This window comes from Mangifera indica, chromosome 3 (genome assembly GCF_011075055.1).
Source record: "Mangifera indica cultivar Alphonso chromosome 3, CATAS_Mindica_2.1, whole genome shotgun sequence".
Classification (NCBI taxonomy): Eukaryota; Viridiplantae; Streptophyta; class Magnoliopsida; order Sapindales; family Anacardiaceae; genus Mangifera; species Mangifera indica.
In genome coordinates this window covers 7,602,989-7,621,454 of record NC_058139.1, presented here as the reverse complement: position 1 = coordinate 7,621,454, position 18,466 = coordinate 7,602,989, and the positions used below count along the sequence as shown (strand labels likewise).

General features: G+C 32.7%; 4 protein-coding genes across 5 annotated transcripts; all 4 read left to right on the top strand.

Moving 5' to 3' along the window:
- Positions 1-1,724: 1,724 nt before the first annotated feature.
- Positions 1,725-3,492, top strand: LOC123212150 (GATA transcription factor 9-like). Its single transcript, XM_044631210.1, has 2 exons — positions 1,725-2,306; positions 2,562-3,492. The coding sequence occupies exons 1-2, from the start codon at positions 1,977-1,979 to the stop codon at positions 3,234-3,236; spliced, it is 1,005 nt and encodes a 334-aa protein (XP_044487145.1). The 5' UTR covers positions 1,725-1,976; the 3' UTR covers positions 3,237-3,492.
- Positions 3,493-7,921: 4,429 nt separating this feature from the next.
- LOC123212484 lies at positions 7,922-8,554 on the top strand. Its single transcript, XM_044631644.1, has 2 exons — positions 7,922-8,066; positions 8,161-8,554. The coding sequence occupies exons 1-2, from the start codon at positions 7,959-7,961 to the stop codon at positions 8,383-8,385; spliced, it is 333 nt and encodes a 110-aa protein (XP_044487579.1). The 5' UTR covers positions 7,922-7,958; the 3' UTR covers positions 8,386-8,554.
- A 1,267-nt stretch (positions 8,555-9,821) lies between these two features.
- Positions 9,822-13,316, top strand: LOC123210036 (nuclear pore complex protein NUP35). Of its 2 annotated transcripts, none has more exons than XM_044628193.1 (4): positions 9,822-9,988; positions 10,434-11,020; positions 11,523-11,634; positions 12,766-13,316. In XM_044628193.1, the coding sequence occupies exons 2-4, from the start codon at positions 10,443-10,445 to the stop codon at positions 13,069-13,071; spliced, it is 996 nt and encodes a 331-aa protein (XP_044484128.1). In that variant the 5' UTR covers positions 9,822-9,988; positions 10,434-10,442; the 3' UTR covers positions 13,072-13,316. The 2 variants fall into 2 exon arrangements, with proteins under 2 accessions (XP_044484128.1, XP_044484129.1); XM_044628194.1 differs by having other exon boundaries at positions 9,851-9,988; positions 10,413-11,020.
- Positions 13,317-16,155: 2,839 nt separating this feature from the next.
- Positions 16,156-18,174, top strand: LOC123210638 (CASP-like protein 3A1). Its single transcript, XM_044629112.1, has 3 exons — positions 16,156-16,621; positions 17,434-17,569; positions 17,722-18,174. The coding sequence occupies exons 1-3, from the start codon at positions 16,368-16,370 to the stop codon at positions 17,935-17,937; spliced, it is 606 nt and encodes a 201-aa protein (XP_044485047.1). The 5' UTR covers positions 16,156-16,367; the 3' UTR covers positions 17,938-18,174.
- The last annotated feature ends 292 nt before the right edge of the window (positions 18,175-18,466 follow it).

Here is an 18,466-nt window from a genome sequence, read left to right as displayed (position 1 = left end):
TAGTCACAGAGACAAAACCTGCCCCTCCAGATCGATTCTGATAGGGTTGAATTTCAATTTTCATTATTTTCTTATTTTTTTAATTATTTATTATTTATTTTTCAATAATGCAATGTAATTTTTTTTTTCAACTTTTCTTATCTCTTCAATTGCACCCTCTTCCAGAATTTTTTTTACTTGGTTTTGATTTGTGTTTTGTGACAGTCATATAAATGATTCTATATATTACTTCCTTTTTTTTTTAACACTTTAAGCTATTGATTTTATAAATTAATTTATATTTTTTTACTTAAGATTTAGTTTAAAAATATTTTTCTACTTTTAAACGACATAAATAACATAATAATATTTAAAATAAAACTTTTTTACAAAAACTCATGATGTAGGGGTAAAAAGTTAAATATATGATTTATAAATTTCAAAAAATTAAAAATATTAACTTTTTTTATATACTCAAACGTTTCAAATATGATAATTTAACTAGTTAACAAGTTTAAAAACTTGTATTTATACCCCTAAGCTCTAGCCACTATTAAATATCACTATCACCATTATCGATGATCAAGCCACAATGTCAAGGCTATCGAGAAAAACAAGGTCATATGATAGAAATCAACATAATTCCCTTCAATCATGTCATTGAGAAAAATTACCATTGATTTTCAATATACATAACAAAAAGTTTCATCTGTAAGAATAAATAAAACTGTTAAGAGAATCAATATGAAATATAGATATCAACACTTGAAACAGGTTCGAAGATCGAATCTATATTAAAATTGATTTACGAAAGTGAAAATGGTGGCGAGGGTTTGTTGGTTAGAGGGTACAAGTGAATAGAAATGAAAATAAAATGATTCTTATAAAATTGAGATATTTAAAGGGTTTTTTAAAATAATTTTTGTTAATTTGATTTTATATTATAAATTTGAAAAATAAAATAAAATGATAATTATAATCATAGATAATCATGTTTTGGTATATGCATATGTAGAAGCATTGAAATTTCTTTTTAATTAATCACCCTTTTCAACTTTCAATTTTGATTTCAAATATGAGATAAATTCATTTGAATTTTACCATAATATACATATATTATATTATAATTTTATTGGGCTAAACATATTAGCTAACATTTTATGAATTATATGAATATACGCAAGATCTCAATTTAAACATCTAACTTTAAAAATCCTTTGATAAATTATTTTAATTAATTTCTTGTAAAATAATTTTAAAAAAATTAATTAGTGTAGAATAACAGTGCGATATTAATATCAAATTAAAACATTTGAAAACTTTATGCGATCTAATATTTATTATAGGTATTTTAAATAATGGAAGTTTCTTAGTAAGATTCTAGAAGGAAAGATTAGAATCTTAATTAATCCATTTAACATATGTTAATTGCTTGATTATCCCTTCCCCTTCGGTAAAATGATTTACTTGACTTTACCAATTGGCTTTGAATTTGAACTTTGAAGCATAAACCAACTTTACCTTTTGGTCAAATCAATACATACTTTGCCAACTCATTATCTCTTCACGTCTCCTATCCATCTTCTCTGTCTCAAAAGAAAAAAAATTAATCCCTTTCCTAAATCAGTAAAATTAAAATTAATTAATCATAATTAAAAAAAAAATTAACCCTTTACAGAATGAGGCATCTTCACCATTATAAAATATTCAAGACTTCTTAGCCATGAACGTAGTTGCTTCTTCTTTCATTTTCAATTTCCCATTTTGCCCTTCTTTCACTCCTCAAAACCTCACCTTCCCCCACCACTCTCACTCTCTCACAACACGCTTCCCCTCTCCTATTCCTTCTCCATTTTTCAAACACATTTTCTGGCAAGGCAACACTCTCTTGCATCAGTTTTTGATTTTGTTTTAAACAAAATTTGAACCAGTCGTAACTGTCTCCGGTTACTTTGGTGCAATTATTGATTTTGTTATTTTTTAAAGGGATTTTTGTTATGGAGACACCCGATTTCTTTATGGGAGCTTACTTCAATGCTACGTCAGCGAACAGTTTCTGGCCGGAGAAGCGAGTTGCCACCGAGCAAAAACCTGGGGAGAACTTCAACTTCACCGTTGAAGACCTGCTCGATTTCTCCAATGACAGCGGGATTATCGGAGACGGCGCTCTCTTCAACAATTTCACCGGCAACTTAACGGATTCTTCCACCGTCACTTGCAATTCCGCAGCTTCCGGCGGAGACAACAGCTTTGCCGGAAACTTCGGCGGCTGCCGCAGCAGCAACAGCATCGCTGACTCTCATATTTCCGGTGAATTATGTGTACCGGTAATATTTCTAATTCTTAAATTTGTTATTTGAGAATTTGATATTTCATCTATGATTCTCAAATTTATTTTATTTTCTTTAATTTTTAAAGTTTAAATTTTATAATTTTAGTATAAAATGTGCAAAAAGAATTGGGTTTTATTTAATTCCGAAATTACAATTTAATATAATTCAATGGCAACATTGTATTTGTTTATACAAATATAATTCAATTAATTGGATTCCAATAATTATTTTTTCTTTTAAATTTTGCAGTATGATGACTTGGCTGAGCTCGAATGGCTGTCAAATTTTGTTGATGATTCGATTTCAATAGACCAAACTTTACAACACAATCACATGCTTTTGTTATCCGGATCCAAATCCAAATTACTCATGCCCGAATCATCCTCCTCATCTAACCGAATTCCGGAACCCACCAGCCCCAAACCCAACAACCCGGTTTTTCTACCTGAAACTCCATTGCCCGGCAAAGCTCGTTCCAAGCGCTCCCGTACTGCACCTTGTGATTGGTCCACACGTCTCCTTCATGTGTCTCAAAAAGCATCTACCATTAAATGTGTAAATTTGAGTTCAAGTTTGAATTCAGACATAAGGTCTATTCGAAAATGTTTGCATTGTGGGACGGAGAAAACCCCACAATGGCGAACCGGGCCTATGGGACCGAAAACCTTGTGTAATGCATGCGGAGTTCGATATAAGTCGGGTCGGCTGGTGCCCGAATACCGACCTGCAGCAAGTCCAACATTTGTGTCAACAAAACATTCAAATTCACATAGGAAGGTAATGGAGCTGAGGAGGCAAAAAGAGTTGCAAAGGGCACAACATCAACAATTTCCTAGTCAAAAATCGTTCTTTGGAGTATCAAACGGTGGGGATGAGTACTTGATTCATCATCATACCGGACCCGATTTTCGGCATTTGATTTAGGGTGGAGCTCCTAGTTTTTACAGCCTATTGCAGTTAAATTTCTAACTTTCTTTTTTTTCTTTCTCCGAAGAATTTGATTTTGTAGCTTTGTGTCGAGAAAAAAAAAAGTACAATCTTAAAAGAAGAGGTGGAGGGAGAAGAGGAATATTTAGTGATTGGCACTAAAAATGTACCTTTAATTTTCTTCACTTGCCCAATTTGGAAAAATTGAAATCCATCTTTCTGGAAGAAATATTATTAAAAACAAATTAATTAATTAGTAAGCAAGGGAGAGTCCAACTGTAAGGAAATATTTAGTGAGCAAATTTGTAGTGCATCGCTTTTAAGAACCGATGGACCACCAAGAGGATGGGTCGCCATACCTAAATTGCAACATTTGTACGTGCCCACCTGGTTTGGTTCTCAAATTATGCTCTCTTTGACTTGATTATAAGGTTTGGTAGAGATTTTGGTCTCGCAAAAATCGGGTAGGGAGATTTTGGATTCAATGAAAAAGAAAAAGAAAATAAGAATAATGTAAAAAGCTCTTACTCCAAGTAAAATGTAAAAAAAAAAAAAAAAGGCAGAAAAATGGGTTTTGTTTATGGAAAACGAGGGCCAAAATTACTCGGGGAGGCATAGATTTCAGTGAGAAATTGTCAATTGGAATTTTATATCAAGTTAAACATCGTCTTGTGCACGTACCATAAAATAATTTTATTATTATTTTTTTGAGAGTTTTTATGAATTTTAATGGTGAAACTCAAGGTGGGATAATATCAAGAAAGTGAGGGAATCCATAAAAGGAGGTTGAGGTTGAGGAAGGAAGAAGAGAGAATTTTGAATAGAATGGAATGCAAATGCCAGGTGGTCCTTAGCTTGCAAATTATGGTAAAGAAAGTCGCGTGGAAGCAAGTAATAGTAGTAACTCAATTTGTTTTAAAAAAGAAAAAGATTGAGTTTGGTTTTTATAATTGGGGTGATAAGTAACTGTCTACCACACTCAATACATTTGATCTTCCTCTTTGGGTCCACCTTAATGTTTATGATTTTGACTCCAAAATCTGTAAATATTCTTCCTACATTGTGACACAAAGCCTTGATTAATTATTATGATAATTAGTTAGTTCCTTAATTAATTGACATGGGTTTGTGTTTAATCTCCTAATATTATCTATAAACACTCGACTTATTTTCATTGTCATGCACCCATCCTTACATTTTCTCTTCTTACACAACTTCTCGTATTGGACTTTTTTAAAATAAATATTCTTGGGTATGAATACATTTTCATATATTTGGAGTAATAATATTTGTAGAGACTAACTAATTAACATCTTAATAATTGTTATGTTGGCGACTTTTGCAAGGCAATCGCTGCTTTTGTAAGGTTTGTTGAAATAACAAAGTTTCATTTATTAAGTTTAAAAAATTTAAATACTTATAATTCTGTTAAAATTTATTATTAAGATTATACGTAAAAATGTTATTTAGTTAAAAATATTGAAAAAACTATAAACTTATCATATTTTTCTCTATTAGTTTAAAAATCTAACAATTTCTCTTTACCAAAGATTTGAAAAATGATCATTTATCTTATAGGGGTTTGAAATTGTCATTAGAGACGACAAACTTTACTGTCTTTGTCTCTGGTCTCTTTCCCTTCCTCTCTAGCGAACTTATCAATCTCTCTCCCTCTCTCCCTTTCAAAATCGTCTTCGTCTCCAATGATGGAGAGAGAAAGAGCACAACTAGTGACGACAACAATTATCGAAAGTGATAACAATTTCAAAACCCTATAAGAAAAATGGTTATTTTTCAAACCTTGGGGGGGGGGGGGGTGAGGAAGAAATTATTTGATTTTTAAACTAAGAGAGGAGACAAATATGACAAGTTTTTAGTTTTTTTAATATTTTTAGTTAAATGACATTTTTACTTTTAACCGTTATAATAAATTTTAATAGAATACTAAGTATTTAAGTTTTTTTTAACTTAATGGGTGGAAATAAGTATTTTGGCCTTATTATTATTATATTGGTAACGAAGAATTTCATCCAAACCAAACATCAAAAGTATAATCTTGTATGCTTTTGAAGGGTTTGAATCCAAAATCTCATCCATGACATCACGATCCCCTGTCATTCAAACCATCCTTGACATTATAATGGTCATTATTGATTAAGTTACTTTTGCCCAAGCTTTATTGCAAAGTTACTATAAATGCCAGTAGATAAAGAACATGCAAGCAAGAAACCCTTTTTCTCAGTTTCTAAAAGGCCACAAAATACTATAAAACCAGTACACAAAAGTACACCGTATGTGCACAATAAATATTAGAAATTACGTGAGTCATTTTATGAATTGCATGGCATTAATTAATTATTAAAAATATAAAGCAAAATAAATAATAATTAAAGAGAGAAGATAGTGGGTAGTCGACATGCATGTGAATTCGAAAGAAGAGCACATGAAGGTATGTGAGGTGCGTGACTGTTTTCTGTAGGATAATAATATTAATTTCAAACATTTTTATTTTATTTTATTAATTGTCTAGGGATCTTTCCATGTTATTTGCTTTCAAAATGTATGGCTTCTTGTTTCTCTCCTGCAACACCCCACTTTCACAACTCATTTCGGTCCTTTTTATTACTTGCTGTCGAATTAATGCACCTTTGAGGGAGAAAAAGGAAACCCCTCTTCTTTTAGAATTTTACTGAACTAGCTTAACTTAAACATATCTTCTTCATATATTTATTCTATGCTAATGATGAGAAGAATATCAGAGAAAATTCTGCAAGACTACTTGAACATATCTTAAAGGAGAAGACATGAACATGATATAGCTTGAAGATTTCAAGCATATCATGAAAAATTAAAGAATCCCCATGTGGAGAATTATGGTTTCGATTTTCATCAACTTGAAGTTAATGAATGAATCATCATAATGGGCAAACATTATGGCCTCAAGGCTCTTCCTTTCTTAAAAGTATAGGTTATATATAATATTAATAATAAAGTTAAATGAAATGGAGGTCAAAAAGGAAAAGGAAATAAAGTCTCTCCACCATATGAACGAATGCTACTTAGTGACCTAATTTGAATTCCCCTTCACATGCCCATCAACATAATTCAGTTCAATCTTCAATATGGGGTATGTAGATTTTTATCTGTCTATATGCATATACACATATTCTGCATGTATGCATAGCAATTTATAATATTTAACATTTTTCCGGGTAAAGAAATTGAGTTTTTTTATTTTTATTTTTTCTATTACAAGAATCGTGTTTAGAGTTGGATTTGAGTCGAACTTGTTTGAATTCGAATTAGAATTCAATTCAAATGAGCCTTTGACCAATATGGAAATTATTCAAGCAATTAGAAGCATATCATATAAAAAATAATACATGTAGCATAGATTGCAAATGCTAGGCTAGCTCATCCCATATTAGGCGAGGGAGAGCCCTTTCTATATATAATAAGAATGTGACAATCTTATTGAATAATATTAAACTATAAACCAAACTATTTATACACATCGTGCATGGCTACTTCCATCAATTAATTTGACCAAATTGATCATACATATATAGTTAGCTAACCATAATAAATAAATTATTATTACAACTGAGAGCTAGCTAGATTATTAGAATAATAAGATCATAAAATGACATAAGATAATACAATTGCTCTTGGCCTACCCTGTACATTATAATTAATTTGTTCAAAGATTGCACATGCCTAGGCAATGGGGAATGGTGGGATAGCTAGCTAATATGTATCTTAATCAATCTTTAATTGATGATGATCATGTTCATGATCAAATCTTTGACTAATATTCCTATGATATGAAGCTTTTAATTGTGTTATTTTTGACTTTATGCTATGTGGAATTGTCCACATTATAGCCCTTATGATACTATTCCATCAAAGTATGTACACGTTTGGTTTAGTTTAAATTAATTGAGGGATTATTCAGTTCATATTTAGCATTGGCCTTTCCAATTTATATATTAGAATTTAGTCAAATGGTATAATGTTTAAGATTTTATTACATTTTTCTAATTTTAAATGTTAAGAAAATCGTTGGAGACCTGTCAATGGCCCAATAAGTTTATGGGCTTTCAAGCAGGCTGGGAATAAATTAAGGCCCAGTTAATTTGCTTTCGTTGGGCCACTAAGGTTTAAAGAAATATTGTTTAGTTTTTCGTTTGAAGATACATAATTAAGTGATGATTTTGCCAATTTCTGATGATTTCTCATACTTTAGGAGTCTTGTTGATATATTTGGAATCTCAAGGGGGAGATAACTCAAGTTAATTTTCCAAATATGAAAGCATTTCCCAAACACAAAAAATCCCCCATTTCAAATTTCAAAATTTTCATGGAAATTAATTGTAAAGAGAGTTTGATACCCACTTTACAGCTGAATCCAAGAAAAATCATCAATCAACATCAATTAAATCACAAAAATCCATTGCCAACCATAGAATAACAACATTGACCAATCAATTGAATCTTAGCAAAGCAAAAGCAAGTAATTTTAACCCTAGCTTTTGTCCAATCACGGGATGTGAATGAGAGACAAAATTTTGAGTTCTCTGTAACAGTTTGTGGCCTCAATTTTATTTTTAAATTTTAACACACAGCCTCAAAGACCCGTGACCATGGAGAGAAAATCTGATGTGGGTTGCCTATAAGTTAGCCCAAATGTGAACATATGTGACACTTTTGGTGCTGGTTATGGGCTTCTATTGTCTGGGTTTTCTTGCAATTATGGCTACTAACACTTGTTGCTCTATTGAAACGGAGCCTAAAACTTTGAGCCAAGGCCAACTCCATCAAGCTAGGGTAAGTTCAATCTGTCTTTGTTTTTTGGTTATCTGTCATTTTTCAGTTGTTTCTGTAATTTGAGAGTTTTAGTGAAACTGTTTTGGAAGAAAAGGTGGCTGCAGATGTTGTGCAGAAGATGAAGGAAAAGGATGCTTCAAAAGTGCAGGGCATGGAAGGTGTGGAAGAAGAAGAGAAAATGCAGAAAGAAGAGCAACTTAACATTGGTAATGATCAAAAGTTCGGAGTGATTGAAAGACCTTGCCAGTGTAGAGTGGATAAAACTGTAGAATCCCCTGATCATATTAATCTTAAAGAGCCCTTGTCAGCTCCTTTTTAAGGTGTTTTAACAATGAATGTGTGATAGAGTCGAAGACTCATGATATGTATATTTAGTTTTAAGTATGTCATTAAATATTTAGACGATGTGTTATTATATAGTCACTCAATCATATGATGACATATTATCTAATTACTTAACTAAGTAATAAAAAACTAGTTACTTGTAATTTTGTGATTATATTATAATTATTGACATGTAATGTTTTATAATGGTCTGTTATATTATATGTACAATCAAACATGAGATGAGTACATATGATATCATATTAGTTTACTCTAATCTTGTGATTGATTGGTTGTAATAAAAAAAAAATTATGTTTTTCTTAGTCTCATAGTGAGTAGTTTCGCAAAATCAAATTGCTTAAAAAGTGATTTCAATAGTTTGTAAAATTGGTAGAGTATTAGAGTTTTCAGAGAAAAGATTTGTGTTTGAGCAATTTGTGTCTAACCAACTTGCCTTTGAGACGGTTGGGGGATCTTGAGAACTTGGTTTAAGAGCATTGATGATTGAAAATATTGCTCATGAAATTTTGGTTGCTGGATTATTTCCCTCCCTCCATAGCCGTTCTAAGATGGGTGAAATCATCCTTTATATTTAAAAAAACTTATTTTTTCACGTATTTATAAAAATTAATTATTAATTTTAATTATTTAAAAGTATTTAAATTATTTTGCGTAATTGTTATAATAAAGTAATAAGGTCAGTCTCACTTATACTTATAATAGTATAAACAAATTAATTTTAATTTTAAATACTTTTTTTTTACTCAATTTTTATTTCGTCCGTAAAAATTTATTTTTGTATTAAGAATATTAAACCATTAATCACCACTAACATATTCTCACCACACATGTTCAACTCTGCTAATATGTGCGGTGAAAATTTGTTAGTGATGATTAGTAAGAATGTGTAAGTAATAAAATATAATCGAGGGAAAATTAAAAAAGTAAAATGGAAAAAATAAAAAATTCTAATTAATAATTAGTTTGAAGTATTTATGTAAAATTAATAAAATATGAGGATAAGTTGTTAATTGATATTTACATTAAGTTGTAAGGATAATTTTATAAATTTATTAGTAAAAATGAATAATAGGTAGGAAATTGATTTTTTTTAAATTTAAAAGGTAAAAAATAGTCATTTTCCCGTTATATTAAAGAACTATGTCATTTGGCCTAAATTATAATAGGATAATTCAAATTTTAACTATATTATTATTAATAAAATTATTTATATAAATAATAAGTATAAATTTATGTATAAATTATGATAAATAATTATATAGTTAAATAAATTGAAATTATGTAATAATATATTATTATTTATATATAAATTTATAAATAATATTTATATATATAATATTATTCTAATATTAATTTAGTTGAAAATTTCAAATTTTATGCATTAACGTGACCGTAACAAAATGACCAATTGAAGGTAGGTTCTTTCAGTCATTTCACTAAAAAACCAATTAAAATTTCGATCTGAGGTTTAGGGTTTCGGAAACATTCTCTGTGAAAGAGTTCCGTTCATTCTCTACTCTTCGGAGACGGTAAAGAAGAAATATAAAACAGAATAAAAACAACCAAGTAATTACAGGTATTTTCTCTCTCTTGACTTAATTTTCATTTTTTAAAATTATTATTTATGACTGATGGATTGAATAAAAAGTTTCTGTTTGTTTGCTGGGAAAACGCGAGAAAAAAACGAGTATGGGTTTGTTTAGCTGAGTAAGAGATTCTAGAAGAGCTAAAGAAACCCACACCTTTTTTTTTTTGAGATTGATTTTGTTGGTGTTAAATTTTCTAATGCATGATGTGAAATTTTTGTTTATTCTAAAAATTTTAGCTAAAAGCTAACGTATTTTTGAGCTGCTTCTTGTTGTTGAATATACCCTTAGAAAGATTAAGAAGATGTAACTATTTGGATATTTAGTTTGTTTAGAGTGAATTTCTCTTTTTAGTTTCTCATATTTAAATTAAGCGAATGGTGGGTTCATTTTTAAATTTTTAATTTGTGGAAGGTCTTTTGTTGTGTTGTGAAGCTTCTTGAAATGAGCAGTACAGTGCATAGAACTCCCAAGTCTGGAGGTGGCAGGCAATCGCCATTTTTCCAAGATTTAGCATCACCAATTTCTGCTCGTAGAGGGAAATTTTCAAGTCCGGGTCAGGCTGCAGCAGTTTCAGCTCTGTGGCGTGAGAATTTTGGGGGTTCAGATCTTCCACCTCCTCCCATGTACACCTTGGATGACCGCTCTGATTTCTCTCCAGAGTCTGGGTTTCTTGACTACCCATCATCGCCGGAAGTAAAGTCATACTTGAAAACTCCTGCTCAAACTTCTGGTCGGGACTTTTCATCAACTCCAGCTAAGGGGAAATCAGAGACATCTTTTGCTGTCAGAGGTGGGCTGCAGAATCAGCAGGGTTCACCAGGCTTAGGTTGGTGGTTGCCAACAAAGTCTGGTAGCAGTGAACAAGAAGACAAAGCCAGGGGTTCGCCAGTTGAGGGTGTGGTGCAGCCTGGTGCTTTGATCATTCTTCCTCCACCAAGGGAAGTTGCTAGGCCTGAGATGCAGAGAAATAGCTTACCTGCTGGGAACCTTGATGAGGAAGAATGGGTTACCGTTTATGGGTATGTTTAAACTCACCTTTTCAGTCTACATATTTGGACATCAATATGTCACTGTTTGATCTTTTGACTCTGTTACAGTATATATGCCACTCACTTTTTTGTTCTATATCACTTCTTTGGTGTAGTTTTGATCGGTTTATCTATTTGATTACATGACTGACTTCCCTAAGTTGACGAGAAAGTATTTTCTTATACTTACAGGGCTTTAGATACCTCTCTTGTGCTTACAGTATTGATTAATGAACTCTTCTCAATATAAGGAAATGTGAACTCTGTAGTTTGTCCGTTATCCACTGTCAACAACTGAAACTGTTAGTAATTTTTAGAGTCAAATATGGGCATCTATAGGTGTGATTCATTTGCCTACTTTGATGATTGATATTCTCCTTGATACTAAGTGTTTATGGAAGGCTTAGACCCTGAAATGCTATCTTATATTATTACCTTGATTATTTATCAAATTTGTAGTACTTATAACTCTTGTTTGGACCTTTCTTACCAGATTTTCCCCAGCAGATACCAACTTGGTTTTGCGGGAGTTTGAAAAGTGTGGTGTGATCTTGAAACATGTTCCAGGTCCAAGAGAAGCTAACTGGATGCACATTCTGTATCAGGTTCCTTTTCTTTTCCATGAACTTGAGCATATTATATGTGAACAATTTTCAGTTAATAACTTTGATGCTTTTTGATCCATCTTATTGCATTGGAACTTTGCTTACAATGGAGAAATGTATGCCAAATATGGAGTAACTTCTTTTATATAACAAATGTATAAAGATTTGTTTTTATTTGTCTATTTCCATTGATACGGGGAACAACCCAATTGTGCTAGTATTTTACTAACTTGCATTTGGCAGAGTTTGACTAGATTGCTTCTTTGCCCTATTATCTAAATGGGTTATTTGGGTCTTGAGAGCTATTTTGGTTATTGATGGAGTTTTGTTTTTGTTAGGCCACTGGGTAATTTAGAATATTGGTTTGATTTGGTAATTTAGGAATTTATAAAATATTAGGTAAAAGTAGGAATATTATATTAGGAGTCCAATTTGGATTTAAATTGAATAATTAATATTGACAATTAGGGTTAGGTTCATAATTCAAAAAATAGTTGGGTTTAGAGAGGATTAGATAGAGCTTTCAAGAATCTAATTACAGAGTAGCTTTGTATTCTGGGAGGTGCAGCACCACTGGTAGTCTCTTGGCGGAATGTTGGAGATATTAGATTCTTGATTGTAATGTTGATTCCTTGTCTTATAAAATTCAATTCAGTTGATTCAAATACTGATTTATTCCAATTCAGTCTGCAATTACAACCCAGGGTTTTAACAGTGTTCATTTCTTAGCCTTCTATTAATGGCTTGGGTTTGCACTGGGCTCTTGGGCTCAGTAGGTCATCCTGTTATTTGTGATAATGCAATAAAAGTAATTTCAGTATGCTTTCAGATTTATCTGATGTTGTAATCAAGGAAATGTTCTCTTCCTTGTTTGTTTTTATTAAGTGTTAACTATAACAAATGATTAAATCGCTCAGGTGAGGGTGACTGCCTTTTGGGGTTTGAAAAAATTGGGTTGTCCAACTATGCAATCATCATGCTTGCCTTTTTCATTCAATGAAAATTTAGTTTTGCAACAAAGATCATGTTTTCAGCCAAAGTATTGGGTGCACTTGATTCTAAGTCTTGTGATAATATTTATTGTTAAATTTTTTGCTGTAAATGATTGCTCTAATTTTTTGGCTGGTGCAGAATCGTTCTGATGCGCAGAAGGCCCTCAATAGAAATGGGATGCAAATCAATGGAGTATTAATTGTAGGTGTGAAACCAGTGGATCCCATGCTACGCCAGGCTTTAAATGAAAGGCTTAACAATCAAGGATTTATGACTTTGGCCCCTCCATCAAGCAGAACCTCAGAGCTGAATGCATCAAGAGCCTCTTCTCATCCCTATTATCTCCAAAACGGAACCACAAATGCTCGGCAGTCAGGTGGTGCCATGGCTTCCCCATCAAAGTCAATGGTGTCCAAAATCATGGATTTGATGTTTGGTCTTTAAGTTTGCTGTTGTCTCACCTCAAAGATTCATCATATTTATTATTAACAAATTGTCAAATGTTCCTTCGGCAATTCAAATGTATAATTGAGAGTTCAACAAATCTTCTTTTGAGCTTGATGCTTGAATCAATATTACTCCTTTATGGGAAGTGCCACATTTCTTCTTGTCATGGACATTGTACTAGAGCACCGTGTAAACATTCTCTTGAGGTTGAGAAATGATAGTTTGTGCTCGCATTGTCTCTACAAGAGTATGCATGATCTGTTTATTATTTCATAGTAACTCTCCTTTTCTTTGCTTCTAGATTGTTCTTATCCGAAAAAACTACTACATACAAAGATAGGATTGAATTGAGGACTTGTATGCAGTTTGTGGAATGAATGAGTGGCTGATACGGTTACCCTTTTTCTTGGCCTTAGAAGAGTTTGAATGCTTTCAATGGATATAACTCTCCTGTCCATTTCACTTCTGGTACATTTTTAAGCATTCAATTTGTTCCAGGCTTTACTCCTTCTTGTACCCTAATACTGCCTTGCAGGTTTGATTTTTGGGTTAAAATTAATAGTAACTTTTTTTTAATAAATACATTTTAACGACATATAATTTATAAATGTTACATATGTGGTAAGCTTCCGATACTAGAATCAGCTTGAATAATATGAAGGCCAAAATTTCACCATCCTCATATTAATTATGATGGACTGCAGAGCTAAAAGGCAGTGGAGATCACCAATAGAAAGAATCCCAACTCTTTCGGCCCAGAATATAGATATAGTTTTCCCCCAATTTTTAGGAATTCTACAGCCCAACGACCCCCATTTAAACAGAAGTTTGTCTTCTTGACAAGACTTTAATGCTACATGTGATGCCAGCTATTGTTTCAGTAACTCCCTCTTGGTTTTTAACGAGAATTTCACTAGGGATTTTTTTTTTTTTTAATTTTACTTCCACTAATTATGGAATACCAGTAATTCTAACTTAAAATGATGTATAGTAATTACTAACTTTCTAGAATAAATTTTCTGCACTTGTGATAATCAATGTAAAACTACACTTTTCTATCATGGCATATATTCTAGGACCTATAGATTTCTCGTGGAGAGTGGAAAAAAAAAAAGAGAGAAATGGGATCATGGAAGAGTGTACTCCGTTGATAGAGCAACCCCAAAGGAAAGAATTCAATCCTCATACACCTAACATCCAAAATATCACAAATGTATTGTTGCACCGATTAGTATTAGAGATGGTAACGGGGAGGGGATCTCAGTCCCTGTCCTGATCCCGTCTCCGTTACAGAGATAAAAATGATTCTTCATCATTTTCCTATAAAGAAAACTCTTTTCTCCGTCTTTGCAGGAAAAATTTCTCCCCTTACTTGAAAAAAAATTTCTTTTTTATACCTTCTAAACATAATATAAATATATTCAATAATAAAATTAAGTAAAATTAAAATTAACCTATTATTTCAAATATCACAAATATAATATATTTAAAACTATAAAAATATATTAATATTTTAAATAAATATATTAATATAAAGAGACGGGGATAGGGGCGGGGAGGGGACACATGTATCTCCATCACCAGCTCGTTCTCGATTACAATAATTTTTTTCATCCTCGTCTTCGTCCCCTTTCCCGTTTTTATTAGGAAATCCCCTCCCCGTTAGGCTCGGGGAAAGTCGAAGCCTTTAAAGTCGAACCTAAATTGGCATCCCTAATTAGTATCAAATTTGACGACACCAATTATGGACTTCAATCCGAGATTGAGATATATATCTTATGCAAAAGACAATTTAAGATATATAAATAGGATCTTCCACAATCCTGACAAATATACCCTAATTTTATAAAATAGAGAGTTGAAATACAATGTTGAAGGGATGGTCGATTAATTTGATGGATCCAAAACTGATAAATAACTACATCAGTATTGCTATAGCATATTTTGACGAATGTACTTTTCTAGATTTGCTCTTACAAAATTTGAATCCTCTCAAACACCAACGGACCAAATTTTATGTGTTCTTACCGCCTAAGGATTGTCAAATTCGCCCAAAATTTGATTATTAAAGATGGAATCCCTCAAGTGGGTGGGATGATTCAAGTCTTCATCAAGATATTCTTCTTTCATTAACTATAATGTACTCTTAGGGTTAGATACTTGAGATTTAGGTTCAACAATAAAAATCGAAAGAAATGGTCGGTCGGACACAATAAATTTCCCTGGTTAATGTAGCTGATACATTTAACATGATGTACAGAGTAGTGGTTGCACCCTTATCCCACCAAATTGATGATATGACAGGCCATGAAAATACAACTCTTCGGAGGCTGCAGCTATGAGTCATTTTTCTTATAATAAATTACCATTAAACTCACCACTCAACCACCCCTCTCTCACAAGGTAATGGGGGGAGCTGCCCTCTCTTATGACTCAACATATTCAATTCCTTGTCCAACTCTTTGACCCTTTCAAGAGAGAATACTGAATGAAAAACATGATGAAAGAAGGAAATCAACAAAGCTTCAAACCTGAAATTCCATGAAAGTTGGTCATATAAAATAGCATACTCTGCCCTCCCCTGTTCCATTAATTATGAGCTACAGCCCTCCCTCATATGGGCAGTCAGCTATACGGTTGATCCTTTTCAGTTTCATATTGGCCTATTTTTGAACTTGATCAACCTCACTTCTAGATAATCTCAAATCGATAAAATATGAAAAAAATATTAGATTTATATATATATATATATCTCACAAGATATGAATAGTTAGATAATCTAAAAACAAAATAAAAATGATTAATATCTTGACACCCAAATATGGGGCACCCGACATTTAACGGCTCTATTTAATTTTAAATGTTGTCACAATGATCCATCCTTAAAAAACATTAAAATTCATGTCTCCATAAACAAATTAAAAACAAAAGTCAACAACAAATGCACAGAGTTTCAAATCTTCAGTTAATCAATATGTATAGAATATAATTAGCAACAATTAGTGAAAGTAGAAAGATATTTTAACTCCAGGGATTCAACATTTTTTGGAATTTAATTAATCCCTGTGTGACAGATGGCCTTGCAACTATGGCTCTGCTCAAAACTGCTGTACTTCCGCATTTATCTCTTTCTATTTTAATGCACTGATTAAATGCGAAAATCTAACTCACGATGCTGTAAGAGCCTCCCATTAAAAACCCTTGTACGTAACACTCAATACACAGAAAGCAACACTTTCAAAACTAGCTATTTAGAGAAGTGTTTTATGTGAGTTTCTTATTGTTCTTGGTTGATGATGATGAACGGCCACAAAGCTGATCAGAGTGTGGAGACAATGAATGGATCCCACGTGGCGGCGGAGAAGGAGGTGATGATCGACCGGCGCAGAAATGAGGTGGTGGTGCAGCTGGTGTTGAGGTTTGTGTGCTTGGCGGCTTCTTTGGTGGCGTTTACACTCATGATTAGGGCTAGTCAAAAGGGTGAAGTTTCTATTTATGGGTTCCAGCTAGATGTTTCTTCCAAGTGGTCTTATTCTTATAGTTTTGAGTAAGTGCTTTTTCTTTGTTGTTTTGTTCTTCAAGTGCTTTTTTATGAGTTAAATGCTCTTTTGTTTGGTTGATAAGAACGTGAAGGAAAAGAAAGTTCTTTTCGTTCATTTGGTTGTTTAGCTTAGTGGGTTGGTTTTGATCTTCTGTTTGGTTACTGAGAAAGTGAAGGAAAACAATTTAAACAAATATAAATGAAACTTGTTTTTCAGCTTATGACTCTGGTTGGAAGCCTAGAAAAGTAAAGAAAAGGGAATGATATTATTTTATATTTTGATATCTGTTTATTCTCGTCTTTCCTACACTTTCTTGCCGACCAAACAGGTCACGCAACAGCACTTTTCCGTTTCAAAGTTTTCATTTGTTATAATAATAAAAAAATTAATTAAACAGTGGTTTATCCCTCAATTGGGCCAGGGAAAGCGGGGATTTGTCAGCTTTATTTGTCATGTTGTGATTCAGATTCCACTGTTCTTATGAACCTTAATTTGTCTTGTTGAAATTTGCTCTTGGTTTTAGTGCTTCTTTCGTGAAAACAAACTCTAACTCTGCAGTTTGGTGGCATATGAATGAACAGAGCACACCCGTGACTGATAATGACTAATTTGCCTTGTTGAAAATTTTGGCTTTCAAGATTTGACTAAAGAATGTTAAGGATTAAACTAGTGAAAACATGTTAAATTGTCCCTAGTACTTTCACTAAATGGGTTGATTAAGTTTGATTATTTGTCAAGTTAGTGTGCAGCTTTAAGGTTCCATATTTAATTCAAATATGTCTAATGAACCATATTCAAATGGTTTTGTACTAAGCAGGTATCTCCTCGGAGTTTGTGTGGCTGCAGCAGCTTACTCTTTGCTGCAATTGCTTATCAGTGGCACAAGGCTGCTCAGGAAAGTTCCACTGATTCCCTCAAGAAGCCATGCCTGGCTTATATTTGCCCTTGATCAGGTAACGCAATAGAGGATCGATGGACCTATTACTGGGGGCGAGTCGGGGTTGTTGACCCGATTAAAACAAATCATTGATTTTATTAAAATTTTTATTTTGGTCAGGTTGCATTTGGGTTAATGTTTCTCGATTTGATTTCAATTCCATTCCAGGTTTTCGCATATGCAATGTTAAGTGCAGCGTCAGCTGCAGCTTCAGTCACAAATTTGAACCGCACAGGGATTAAACATGCCCCTCTGCCGAATTTCTGCAGAGCTTTATATAGATTCTGTGACCACGTTGCCATCTCAATAGCCTTCGCCTTCTTCAGCAGCCTATTGCTTGCCGTGACTGTTCTTCAGGATGTGATTTGGCTCATCAAGCCTTGAATATTCGTGACCTTTTATTGCTATACTTATATGTAGAACTAATGGATATGAATAAGCTTAAAATCTATGTAGTTTGCCTAGTTTCACTTATGCAATATTGTAAAGCTCAGGATTGGCCTTAGTAAAGAGCAAGATAGGTTCTGTAATTTGTATTAGTAATGCTTCCTGTGGCTCCTTTTGTGACCAAACTTATCAAACTTCTATATTAATATGATCAAACTTCCTTCTGTAGCAAAATTTCACTTTGCCATGTGAATTAGGCAGTTTTCATCAACTCAAAGTTTTCTATGTCCAGTACAATCCAAAATGAGTTTGAATAAGATTATGATGGAGCTTGACTCGGATTAAGGAAGGGGCATCTCAATTTCTGTGAGTTGGTAATTTCTTAAACTTGGTTTGATGTGAAAGATCACAATTTAAATTTTATTTGAAATCTGTTCAATTCTGGACACGATCCAAGCTTAACTCGAAATTAAACTTGACTTGAATCGAATGGGTGACTACTCAAATTCAATGGTTTGGAATGAAT

Excerpts from the sequence above, each read along its gene's own strand:
- LOC123212484 (XM_044631644.1), top strand. The coding sequence starts at position 7,959 with ATGGGCTTCTATTGTCTGGGTTTTCTTGCAATTATGGCTACTAACACT. Across the intron at positions 8,067-8,160 it reads GCCAACTCCATCAAGCTAGG|GTGGCTGCAGATGTTGTGCA; the intron begins GTAAGTTCAATC and ends TTGGAAGAAAAG.
- LOC123210638 (XM_044629112.1), top strand. The coding sequence starts at position 16,368 with ATGATGATGAACGGCCACAAAGCTGATCAGAGTGTGGAGACAATGAAT. Across the intron at positions 16,622-17,433 it reads TCTTATTCTTATAGTTTTGA|GTATCTCCTCGGAGTTTGTG; the intron begins GTAAGTGCTTTT and ends TGTACTAAGCAG. Across the intron at positions 17,570-17,721 it reads TTATATTTGCCCTTGATCAG|GTTTTCGCATATGCAATGTT; the intron begins GTAACGCAATAG and ends ATTCCATTCCAG.
- LOC123210036 (XM_044628193.1), top strand. The coding sequence starts at position 10,443 with ATGAGCAGTACAGTGCATAGAACTCCCAAGTCTGGAGGTGGCAGGCAA. Across the intron at positions 11,021-11,522 it reads GAATGGGTTACCGTTTATGG|ATTTTCCCCAGCAGATACCA; the intron begins GTATGTTTAAAC and ends CTTTCTTACCAG. Across the intron at positions 11,635-12,765 it reads GGATGCACATTCTGTATCAG|AATCGTTCTGATGCGCAGAA; the intron begins GTTCCTTTTCTT and ends TGGCTGGTGCAG.
- LOC123212150 (XM_044631210.1), top strand. The coding sequence starts at position 1,977 with ATGGAGACACCCGATTTCTTTATGGGAGCTTACTTCAATGCTACGTCA. Across the intron at positions 2,307-2,561 it reads CCGGTGAATTATGTGTACCG|TATGATGACTTGGCTGAGCT; the intron begins GTAATATTTCTA and ends TAAATTTTGCAG.